The sequence below is a fragment of the Artibeus jamaicensis genome, unplaced genomic scaffold (assembly GCF_021234435.1).
Source record: "Artibeus jamaicensis isolate MK-2021 breed Jamaican fruit bat unplaced genomic scaffold, CSHL_Jam_final contig_240, whole genome shotgun sequence".
Classification (NCBI taxonomy): domain Eukaryota; kingdom Metazoa; phylum Chordata; class Mammalia; order Chiroptera; family Phyllostomidae; genus Artibeus; species Artibeus jamaicensis.
In genome coordinates this window covers 25157328-25169789 of record NW_026521506.1, presented here as the reverse complement: position 1 = coordinate 25169789, position 12462 = coordinate 25157328, and the positions used below count along the sequence as shown (strand labels likewise).

The window sequence follows — 12462 nt, the reverse complement described above, 5'->3', positions numbered from 1 at the left end:
TACATTTCTTGAATTATTAGTGATATTGAACACCTTTTCATATGCTTAATTACCATTCATATTGTATATATGTGTAAATATCTGTTCAGATCTTTTGCCCATGTTTTAAATTGCATTGTTTTCTTCTTATTGAGTTGTGAGAGTCAATGCATACTTGGATTCTGAATACCAATCTTTTATCAGATGTGTGTGTTGTAAATATTTTTCCAAGCCTGTGGCTTGCCCTTTCATTTTTATAACAGTATTTTTCAAAGAGCATAAGTTTCAAATTTTTAAGTCTAGTGTATCAATTTTTTTCTTTTATGAATCTCGCTTTTGTAAATATCTGTGAAATTTTTGACTAACTAAAAGTTAGAAAGATTTCTCCTACACTTTCTTCTAGAATTTTTTAGTTTTAAGTTTTACGTTTAAGTCTATGGACCATTTCCATTAAAATTTTTTAATATGATGTGACTATTAGTACTTACAAAGCTCTGTGATACATATCCCTACATCTGATCTCATTAACAAAATCTTTGAGGAAGGCACATAAGGAATTTTAATTCCCATTTTACAGATGATAAAATTGAGGATTAGAGAAGGGCTGTGTGACTTACTCAAGGTCTGAGAGATGATAAGACGGGAACTTGCAAGGTAGGAGGTAAAATTGTGATGAGAGTTCAGGTCTCCCAGCTGTCCCATACCAGTACTTTAAGAGCCAGGCAGGTAGGGCTCAAGATGGCACCCCAGCAATGCAAATTTTCCCAATGGGGATCTGAAACACCTATTAGGCACTGAAGTAAGAGACAAAGGCAGTCAGCTAGCCCTGACCTCACTCAGACTGCCCTTCTCTGGCCCACCTGGGCCTCCACAATTGATGAAAGCCAGAAGCTGGCTTGGTGCCTTGCTCAGATGATACTCAATGATGCTTTTTGATAATGATGATGAAGACTTGGAATGTGTTCAGAGGAGAGCTCTGAAAGTAATAACAGAGTTAGAAATTAAGGATTAAAAAAAGTTAATGGAACTAAAATTATTTAACCTAGAAAAGAGAGGCCCAAGATGAAACTTGATAACAGTCTTCAAACAAACAAACAAAAATCCTTGGGTTTTTGTTCTGAGGGTTGAACAAGGAGAAATGGGGCAGAAGAATGTTAACTAAAAGGACAAATTTTTTTTCTCTCTGGTGAGCTTTGTTACAGACACTTAAGAGCCTTTTTAAACAGAATAAACTCTTCTTATTCAAGTTTGGAGCCAGGGATTTGCCCAACATGGGCTCCGATGAAAAACTTCGGCATAATGGTTACATGATCCTCTTGTACAGTGTCTTTAGAAATCTTTGGGTGGCTCCTGAACCTGTATTGTGTTTGTGACCTTCCTTGCTTCTTAGTCTTAATATCTTTTTTTAAAAAACTCTCATTACATCTATTTCTTTTCTTTAAAGATTTTATTTATTTATCTTTAGAGGGGAAGGGAAGGAGAGAGGGAGAGAAACATCAATGTATGGTTGCCTTTTGTGCATCCCCTGCTGGGAACTGGCCTGCAACCCAGACATGTGCCCTGACTGGGAATCAAACCGAGATCGTGTGCTTCACAGGCCCACGCTCAATCCACTGAGCTACACCAGCCAGGGCTTAGTCTTAATATCTTTAAGATGAGTCTTACGTTAGCTCTTAAAGGCTTAATGCCCATACCTTTTGGCTCCAAAGCCAAGTAGCTAAGTGCTTAAGGCTATAGATCTGGTTTAGCATTCCTGGAAGGGCCTAAAAAGTAGACTAGTCTAAATATGACCCCAATGCTTGAGTCCCCTGTTTTATATCTAGCTTCTGCTTGTACACCTCCAATGATGGGAAACTTTATTCATCCCAATGGAAGATATAAAATAATACAATTAATTTGGACTAGGAATAAGGACAGTTAGATTTGAGTCCCAACTCTGCCACTTACTTGATGCATGATCTTTGATAAGTTCCTTCACATTTCTGGATCTGCTTATTTACCAATAAAATGGTAGTGGAGGGATATCTTTGTTTTAGTTTCTGTTGGTTTGACTGCCGTAACAAATGGCCTTCAAAAATTGAGTTGATTAAAAAGCTGTGGTATGTTTTACACAGTGAAATACTACTCAGCTGTAAAAGAGAAGGAAATCTTACCCTTCATGACAGCATGGATGGACCTGGAGAGTATTATGCTAAGTAAAATAAACCAGAGGAAGACAAACACCATGTAATCTCATTTATATATGGAATCTAATGAATAAAATAAATAAGCGAACAATATAGAAACAGACTCATAGATACAGAGAACAGACTGGAAGCTGTGAGAGGGGTGGGGAGTTGGTGGGGCTGGGTAAAAAAGGTGAAGGGATTAAGTAAAGAAAAATCTCATAGACCCAGACAACAGTACTGTGATTACCAGAGGGAAAGGGGATTAGGGGAAGTAGACGAGGGTAAAGGGAGATAAATGGTGATGAAAGATTTGACTTGGGGTGGTGAACACACAAATACAATATACAGATGATGTATTATAGAGTTGTATATCTGAAACCAATATAATTTTATTAACCAGTGTCAACCCAATAAATTCAATAAAAGATTTTCAAAGTGGATGCAACAATTTAAAAATTTGATGGCTTAAAGGACAAAATATTTCTCTATTACTTATGTATCATTCAGAACAGGGATTCCATATTGGAGAGGGAAGGGGAACTTTGCTCAATATAGTTATTCAGTGACCCAGATAGAACTGATGGCAGTTCTGCCAGTCTTAATACATTGCTTCCAAAGTCACTCTGCATTTGTAGCCCATCAGAACACAGAAACGTGATGGGACATTTTTATGGTCCAGGCCGGGAAGTAGTGTTTATCACTTAACCACGTTCTGTTGGTTAGAATTCAGTCACTTGGTTTTATTAAACAGCCAAAGAGGCTGAGAAATGTACAGCTGCATGGTAACTAGTTAGGTTTCATTATTTGCTTGATCTTTAAAGCTCCTCTGCCTCAGTTTTCAAGTTCTGGGTGTGTTTATAAACTAGACTCTTCGTTCTTACATTGCCCTGCTACAAGTACTTTGAAAATTGCCCAAGCTCTCTGGCCACTAGGGAGTAGCTGGCTTGCAGCACAGGCCAATGCAATGCCCCTGTGAAAGGCGAGAGAAAAAGAATTGAGATACCAGTCATACCACCAGATACCACATTAAGCTAAGGCATCTTTGTGCTTGTTTTCTCTGCAGCATGGGTAGGAGCCCTCTCAATGGGCATGATCTTCTTCTGTTCTCCCATTGTGAGTATATTTACTGATCGTTTGGGCTGCCGAATCACAGCAACTGCAGGTGCTGCTGTCGCTTTCATCGGCCTCCATACCAGCTCCTTCACCAGGTAAGGCTAGGAGTTGGTGGAAGCCTATGCCTGAGGGTTGGCCTCTTTCTGGACTTAACTAGGGACACTCTTCTCCTTGCAGAGTCTTCTGTGACCCTTTTCATGCAGAATACTCATTGTCCAATGGGACTCATCTAGGTAGGGTCCCCAGTGCCCATTGGTAGGGAATATCCCCAAAGAAGACACAAACTGGTAGGAGGGATCTAAGTTTGGGAGTTTATAGAGCTGGGCCCATGTCCAGTTTTGGCCACTAAATAGATATGGAACAATTGATGAGTACTATTTCCCTCTCTGAGCCTCAATTTCTGTATCTCTAATATGAGGGGATTAAGCCAGATGGTCTTTTGGGGTCTCTTCCAGCTCTGCCATTTTATTCCCCTTCAATGTACCACACATCTCATGACCTCATCTGCCTTCTTGGTAATGAGCTTTTAGAGCAAAGGCATGTAGACACCTACCATCACAGTACTCCTGAGGGAATCTTATACTGAGAAGGAGGTCAGCTGAGCCCCAGGCTGTTAAGCATTTCTGGCTTTTTTCAGGACGTTTCTGGTTGCCAATGCATGGTTGGTTTGAAACAGATAAAGATTCGTATCTTGGGCATGAGAAGGGATATTTAGCAGCATCCCGACTGAGGTACAAACCTAGCACTGAGCTACTCAGCCAGGCCTAAGCTAAAGTCAAACTCTTGTCCTGTTGGTTGCATTGGCAGAAGTTAGTAGTACCAGACAAGGAGCAAGCTACAGGTTCATTTCCTGCTTACTTTCTGCCAGCCCTGCAGAAGCATGTCTGTAGTTGAGGGGAGAAGTGAAAACCCGCCACTACAAACTGAGAAATAGGGGATTCCACTGACTTTCTGCCAAAAACACTTTGGAAGTTATGGTAGCTCCTACTTCCAATCTGCCTGGGTTTGTGTAGAAAAATGCTGGCCTGGAGATACAGTTAATTTGTCAGAGATCTGCATTCTGAGCTTTGTTCCCCAGAGTAGGGCCATGGTTATGCTTTCTAGGTCTAATATTCCACTCACATCAGAGAATGATAAATAGTGCTCTGCCACAACTGGGCCCTTTGAGGATGAGCCAGATTTTTTTTATGACTTGAGTATTTCTGGCTGCTCAGCCTACCCTCCAGCAAAGCTTAGATGTGTCCTGCAATGTTTTCTTGAGTCAGTCCCACCTAATTCAGAGGAGAGGAAAACCATGTCCTACCTGGAACCTGCTCAGTCCTCCCAAGCAAGCAGCTCCAAACCCTTTTTGAACCTCTCCAGTGGTTGGTCTCATTCATCCTTAGCAAGCTGGTGCCTGGCTCCTTGTGGGAAAGAGCTAGGCCTCAGAAGTAGCTCCAGTCTTGGCACTACACAGTAGAGGCCTGGTGTTTAAGGACAAGAATAGCAAAGTGTAAACAAATTAGCAACATAAGGATCCCATTTCCCTTGTAATCCACATGAGCTGTTGCAGAAAGGGAAGAAGCTCAGGTGTGTTTTTTTCTGGCACTCATCTTTAGGCACATTGGAGTAGGCATTCTGTTCTCCAGGCCCCTAAGCTCCTCGCTCAACCTCTTTTCCTTTTCTATAACAACTTCTTCAAAGCTGAGAAATTTTCTGGGTGGCTTCACACCCAGTGGAAAAATGGTTCTGCTTGTGGCTGGGGCTCTAAGTCATCCTTCCTGTTCCTTGAATCAGGGCTCTGAATTCCTTTGGGTGGTATGATGTGGAATAGAATGCAGACAGGGCTTGGGAGGACTTGCAAGCCTGTTCAGAGGCCTCCTGTCTTAGGGTGCAGCTAGAAATAGATCTACCACATAACAACCTAGACAGAACCTCATGCTTTGCCCTCACTAGCCCTCACTCTGCTGGTCTAACTCCTGTCCCTTAGACAAAATCCTTCACCCATGCCATACCATTGAGTCCCTAGGATCTCAGGAGAGCAGGCCCCAAGGAATCTGGTGGAAGAGGAGCAGTTGGCTTAGCTATGTGCTCCAAGTGGAGACAACCCTTTTGAAACCAAAGTCCTTGCTCATATCCAGTGAATACAAGCAGATGGAAAGCAATAGTAATGATTGCTGTGGTTGGAATCATGCATGCAATCACCATATTATCCCTCAGCATAGGTCCAGTCTTTTTAGTGTGAGGACTGGCTCTATCTATGGGGAGAAACTGCCTGACCATGAAAATTAGTAGATAATTAAGTTGTCAGATAAAAACTATTGCAAAATATGTGGAGGCTTCAAAAAGAAAATAAAATTTCTCACTAGGTTGTGCCAATATTTTGGAGGTACAGATGGCTGGCCAAGCTAACCTTCACATGGCCTTTTCCCTGCTGACCACTTTGCCTTCTGTTACAGAGGCTTATGGCCCCTGCAGGCTTAAGAATTTTAAGCCAGAACCTGTGTTACTTTGTGAGACTCATAACTTTTTTGAGGCTCCATTTCCCGTCAAGCAGCTGGGTTATGCTGAGATATTCAGACTTTGGGTAGGTTGAGGATGGGCTATCTCTCAAGGGACCACCAGACATTCTCTGAAATATTAAGAACTCTGAGCATGGATAAAGATACTGAAGAGTCCTGTGGAGGGTGTCAACCTTCCAGGATCTTGGCTCCTTGCAGGCCTTTGTTGTTACTTGGGATAAAGCTTTGGCTACCAGCCAACCCATGCTGCCTAGGTGAGCAATAGGTGAAACTGTTCTCTCTAAAGCACTGAATAGCCCCTCATCCAGCCTTTGAATAGGCTGGTTCTGACTTTGTTTTGACCAATCATCTCTGAATGCTATGATTCAAAAGAGTCACACAGATCTGGAGTCAAGTCCAAACTTTGCTGATCCACAGTGATGCTACCTTGGGTAAATTACTTTACTTCTTTGAGCTTGTCTCCCCATCTGCAAAATGGGGATCAGAAGGTTCTTCTTTTCTGTTTTGAGGGTCAGTGGTAAGTGGGGCTGTGGGTTAATGATGGGGGCCATGCAGGTTTCAGGAGGGTAAAGGGGAAAGGGCAGGTAAATTTTTTGGTAAGGCTGCTGAGGATAGCTCTTGGTGTCTCTCCCACAGCTCATTAAGCCTGCGTTACTTCACCTATGGGATTCTCTTTGGTTGTGGCTGTTCCTTCGCCTTTCAGCCATCTCTCGTCATCCTGGGCCACTACTTCCAACGCCGCCTGGGTCTGGCCAATGGTGTAGTGTCTGCTGGGAGTAGCATCTTCTCCATATCCTTCCCCCTTCTCATCAAGACGCTGGGGGCTAAGATAAAGCTCGCCCAAACCTTCCAGGTGCTGAGTACCTTCATGTTTATCCTTACACTGCTTTCACTCACCTACCGGCCCCTCCTGCCCAGCTCCCAGGACACCCCAAGCAAGAGAGGTGTCCATACCGTGTGCCAACGCTTTCTGGCTCAACTCAGGAAGTATTTCAACATGCGAGTGTTTCGCCAACGTACCTACCGCATCTGGGCCTTTGGGATTGCTGCTGCTGCCCTTGGCTACTTCGTTCCCTATGTACACCTGGTGAGGAATACCAGGGTGGGCCCACCCAACCTGGTCCCAAGAATCTGCCATTAACCTGCCTGTAGTGCAAGAGGGTAGGGGTGGAGGATATTGAAAGGGCAAAAGTGAGACCTTTGGAAAAACAGACAAACAGTAGTTGGAGAGACTCAGAGTGGGAAAGAGGACAGGTTGAGGGAAGACTTCAGTGGGAAATAAGGGGAGTTAGTTCTTTAGGGAAAAGCCTATGCATGAAGTTTCTTCCACTGATAAGTCTAGATGGGTAGGTTTTCAGAAGATAAGCATCACTGGTGTGGAGGAGACTAGCCCAGATGACCCAAGAATAGGGTTGTCTAAAAGTGTGTTCTATGGAATGCTGGTCTTTGTGGTCAAATGATTTTGTTTAGGCAATAACATACATTAGATCTCTTTAGCTTCATATTATGTAGCAATCTTTTAAAGGTACCAAAAAATCCTGCAGTAAACAAATCCTTCAGTTTTGTTTAACCAGCATCCACCCAACTTTTTACTGGAATTGTCAGCTGTACTCTCATTATCTTCCACAGACCTCATGTTTCTTAAAACACACTTTTAGAAGTGTACCTGAAAGTTGATGGATCCTTCTCCCCTGGTGAGCTGCTATTTCCCCAGTCTGTCAGTTCTGGGTCAGGGAATGGGGAGATTGTAGGGGAACCATTGGATTTTTCTCAGTTGTTAAGGCTGTATTCTGTCCTGCAAGGGCTTGGAAGGGGCTTGGAGATACCCATTCCCCTCAGCTGTGTTAAATAGCCCAGAATTTAGAGAGCCAGGGAATATGCAGCCTTTTAAGTGCTTAGAAGCAGCCATGGAGTTTGTCCCAGAGCTAGGGCTACAAGGAAGGTAGTTCTTATCATAGTCCAGACAAGTAAGCAATAGAGGGTTCTGGATATTCCAACAGTTAATCAGTCAGCTCCTCTTCTTTCTCTTGTCTTGGGGGATCTGATGCTGTGCTTTTCAGATGAAGTATGTGGAAGAGGAGTTCTTGGAAATCAAGCAGACCTGGGTGCTCTTGGTGTGTATTGGGGCTACCTCAGGCCTTGGGCGCCTTGTGTCAGGCCGTGTCAGTGACTCCATTCCTGGACTTAAGAAGATCTACTTGCAGGTGAGTGTGGCCACCCTGTCCACTGTGGGGAAGAATACAGCCACAGATGCTACTTCATCCCCACTTTTTAGGATATACTGGTAGGTCATGTCATTGTTATGCCCTGGGCCTCAACTTGGACACCAGCTTATGCAACATTGGAAAGTCAATAAAATTCTCTGAGCCTCAGTTTGCCTCACTTTCAAATAAACATAATCATTCTTGTTCTGCCTCTTTCATCAAGGTGGAGTGAGGACCCAGTGAGAACAGTCTAAATGTAACTTTTAGAACATTTTCAAAGAAAGTTTTTATTAATAATGGATCTCCCATCTGAAAGAGGGAAAGTGAGGCTAGCAGTTAGATGCTGCCACCAGTGAGGGGTGATCTCATGGCCATCCTATATTCTCTTGGAGGGTTTTGGACATGTGTAACACCTTGTGGCCCAATGTCTGTCTCCTGTAGGCCCAGCGTCAAGTTCATAATCTCTTATACTTCCAGAGCTAGTTGGCACAAAACACTGGCTGTTAAATGCCACCCTCTTCTTTGACACAAAAAGAGTACCATGCAAGGCCAGACTACTCCCTTTCTCTAGGCCTTACTTTAGCCATTTGTGCAATTAGAATAATTCTTGCTTTTCCTATCTCACCTTACAGGTAAGGACTAAAACAATTATAGGCATGACTACGCTTTGGGAAGTTGAAAAGTCTTATAGCCATGCAAGGTTTTAATCCTTCTGATAGTGACTCAAGTAGCCTCATATTGTGGGCAATAGATCAATAGGCCACTTTCTGTGTGAATTGGACTCTGGTCTGGATTGAATACAGACTCCTGCTTAAGCTGTCTATCTTCGTCTACCTGATAGCAATATTGCCTTTCTAACCTGGCTCATTCTTATTGCTTCTGCAGTTGAGTTTACTAGAAGATGCCTAAGTGTGAAGCCCTGTGGAGGGGCAATGGCAGTCCCAGAAAACATGTGACCACAAATAATCTATCAGGAAGTACTTGAGTACTGACTCCCTAAGAAAGCCCTAAAATCATTTGCAAGGGGGCCTAACTACACTCACAGCAGGGATCTCTCTGTCTTTTGACAATCCCAAGGGTTTTCTTAAATACCCTCAGATGTCTTGGACAAAGTTTTTTGTTGTATTTAACTCTGTGTTAGGTTTTCAAGAATTGGTGAATCTGCTTTGTCAGAGCTAGGAGTGCCTTTACGATTCATCTAGTCCTATCTCTCATTGTACTGATGGGTAGACTAACAGGAAGACCTACAGCCAGTTGTGGCAGAGCTGAACTCCTATGTAATGCTCTTTTCATATTCTACTTTACCTTAAGTGCTAGAAGGCAAAGCCAAGTCCCAGAGATAATAAGTCAAACCAAAAGCCTATAATTGAGATAAACCAATTGTGAAAGTTTGAATTCCTGCGCAAATATTAGCAAGTGCCTTATCTGGGTGGATTTTTACATTAGATTATGTGTGGATTTCCCAGCCTCTTCTACATGCCACCCCGGTGTGTCTTTCCTGCCAGTATTAGCAGCTCCAAGATACCAAAGGGTACTGAAAATCTGGGGAAGCTAGCACAGGACCAGGGCTTTATCTTGAGAAGAGGCAGTAGCTCTTGCCTAGCCATATAGCTCATTTCTCACCACAGTCCCTAGGAGAGAGGTAGGGCCCAAGCAGCTCTTGCTTTCTATTGAGCAGAGTGAGTTCCAATGGAAGCAGAAGAATTAGCTAGTCAGAAGCAGAACTAGGCTTAGGGCCCAGTGCTTCTGCTGACCACTTACCCTGCCCACCCACCACTCTCTCCCCATTCCCACTCTTATTTGACCCAGTTTTACCACCTAGAATAATATAAAACAATCTTAGAGTGTTGTAGCTGAAACAATCAACTTGGAGTCCAACTTCTTCATTTCACAAATGAGGAACCAAGGCCCAGAGAGGGAAAGTGACTTGTCTAAACTCATCCTGCTGGTGTCTAAGTCTATGAGCACAAGACAATGGATGAACTTCTTTCTCTTGAGCTACTGAAAATACTCTATCACAGAAATTTGTCCCCCACCCCTGCCCTTCTCCCTGAGTATAAGACTGGGAGAAGAAAGGAGTGTGCACATAGCTTCAGGTGTTCTGAAGAGCCATCCACTAGACCCTGTAGTTTCTACTATTGCAGAAGACAGGTACATGTGTCTGGTGTCAAGCCCCTGGACAGTCTGTTGGGAAGGAAATAGTGACAACCTACAGAATAGCCTCACTTTAGGCCAGTTCTTCAGGTCTGATTCTCAGTTCTAAGAGGGATTTTTAATTTTCAAACCTTGGCAGGGCCACATAGAGGATGTTAACAGGCAGCTATATAAAATAGGTAGTAATTAAAACTGATTGAAATCAGTTAATGGGCTTTTGTGTTATATAATGGTATTAACTCTTGCTATATTGCTATACCATTGTGGCTTGGTTGTTGATATCATGCATGAATCTCCTAGAGAAGCTGGGGTATCTGGGTTCTTATTCCTAGATTTTGCCTAAATATCCCAAAACAGCCTGGAAAAGTTCAAAAGTCCCCCCAGCAAAGAGATTTCCTCACATGGCATGGCTAGGACACTTCTTATTCTTTCTAAAAACCAACTGATGAACCTAACAAACCCACTGACAGCAACAACATAGACTCGCAGTTAAATAGGAGCTCTCTTAAAAAAAACTTTGAATCCTTTAATGTAGGACTTAAAAGAGACCTAAGTAACTATTTAGTCTAGCTGCTTTCTCTGTTGTCACCCTGCTACCTCATTTTATGCATGGTAGGAATGAGACCCTGATAAAGGAGGTATGATTTGCTATGTGGTCTTGACTGGCAAGCATAACATGACCAACCTCAGGCCTTGCTCCTCTAGGTCATCTCCTTCCTGCTCTTGGGCCTGATGTCCATGATGATTCCCCTGTGCCGGGGCTTCGGGGGCCTCATCGTTGTCTGCCTCTTCCTGGGCCTGTGTGATGGCTTCTTCATCACCATCATGGCCCCCATCGCATTTGAACTGGTGGGCCCAATGCAGGCCTCACAGGCCATTGGCTACCTCCTGGGCATGATGGCCCTGCCGATGATTGCTGGGCCCCCCATTGCAGGTGAGGCTGATTTTACGGGGGTGGGAGGTAGGAGTGTGGGAGTCCTGTCTTTTCTGGGTGGTAGCTTGCCTAAGTACCTCTACTCAAAGTTCCCCTTCTTCTTATTCTTTGTTTAAGCAGCCTAGTCAGAGTGCATGGAACCTGTTACAACTATTAGTGAAAGGGATTAAGCACAGTGTATGTGCATGGATTCATTTTGGGGAATAGGCTTTTCATAGCTATATATGTGTTTCAGTGGAGTTTTATTGTGGGCAGCATGGCTGATTCCAAGAGGGTGGAGAGAGAAAGGATTTGGCCTTCTTGACCATTTTATTGATCTAGTATCCCCTTTCTCTTTACAGGTAAGTGATTATTTGCAAGGTAGCTGGGAAGGAAGAGAAGAGAAAATGGGCCCTGTTTTATCAAGACTTAGAGACACCCCTTCCTCTTCTACTGGCTTCTGAACTGAGCCTGTAGAAGAGATTTGAGTATGACCTCATCCCAGGACTGGGTTAGTGTGGCTCACTTCCTATAAGGAGTAAGCAAAGTGTTGGCTTGCTGTATTTCAGCACTTCCAGTTTTTCTCTCCACTCTTCAGGAAGGACATTGTTGGTACCCCAGGAAACATAGGAAACAAGGAAAACCAATGGAAAGAGAACTTCATTTCCTTTCTTTAGGATTTATTGCAAATACTAATTTATAGGCTAGCCTTTCCTAGGCTGGCCAACTAGGCTAACTCAACAAATATTCCTTGAACACAAATTCTGTGCAAGATGTTATAACATCTCTCATCATGTTCTATGACTGGCAAAAGCTTCTACTCACACCCTTTGTGCCAATCACATTGTCCACTGGGAGAGGGGACCCTCTACCCAGCCACAGATCCCAAAGGTGGGTTCCAGGATCCACATCCCTTTCCAATTTGCTTACCTCCTAAGCAGCACAAGAGCCTACTTGCCTTTCCTCAGTAGTGTTTCTGAGTTCATTCCTCCTATGAGGTGGCTCACATTAGCTTCTGAAGGTGAGTTGAGGAGGCCTAGCATCCCATGCCAAACATATAGGTGGTATTCTTAACTTAGAGGAACCGAGAGGGACAAACCATATCTGTACCTGGAAGGAAGGATACACATACAGCCCCTCTGTTAGGGCAAATGGGAACTTAAGAGAAAGTATGAGTAGGAATTTGGCTGAATTGTTCTATAAGAACACTTTAGTCCAACTTTGGGGTGGAAGATTATGTCACTGTGAACCAAGACAAGGCTTGGCCGTATTCTATGAAGTTCATCCAAATTAGCTTCCTTCTTTTAAATTAACTCCATACCTAGGAGTGACTAGAAGTTAGCTGTAGTTTCATGAAAGTCACAAATGGAGAATTTTAAAAGAAGTTTCATCAGCTTCTTTCATAATCAGCATTAACCTCAAAGGACTGC

At 43.3% G+C, this 12462-nt stretch overlaps 1 protein-coding gene across 2 annotated transcripts in view; it reads left to right on the top strand.

Moving 5' to 3' along the window:
• SLC16A2 (solute carrier family 16 member 2) overlaps positions 1 to 12462 on the top strand; it is a 118750-nt gene that overhangs the window by 103583 nt on the left and 2705 nt on the right. The window contains exons 2-5 of one of the 2 annotated variants that reach the window (XM_053662377.1): positions 3211 to 3355; positions 6398 to 6848; positions 7822 to 7965; positions 10825 to 11053. In XM_053662377.1, coding sequence (XP_053518352.1) covers positions 3211 to 3355; positions 6398 to 6848; positions 7822 to 7965; positions 10825 to 11053 — 969 coding nt within the window. The remainder of the gene's footprint in view (positions 1 to 3210; positions 3356 to 6397; positions 6849 to 7821; positions 7966 to 10824; positions 11054 to 12462) is intronic. The other variant, XM_053662376.1, reaches the window with a different exon arrangement.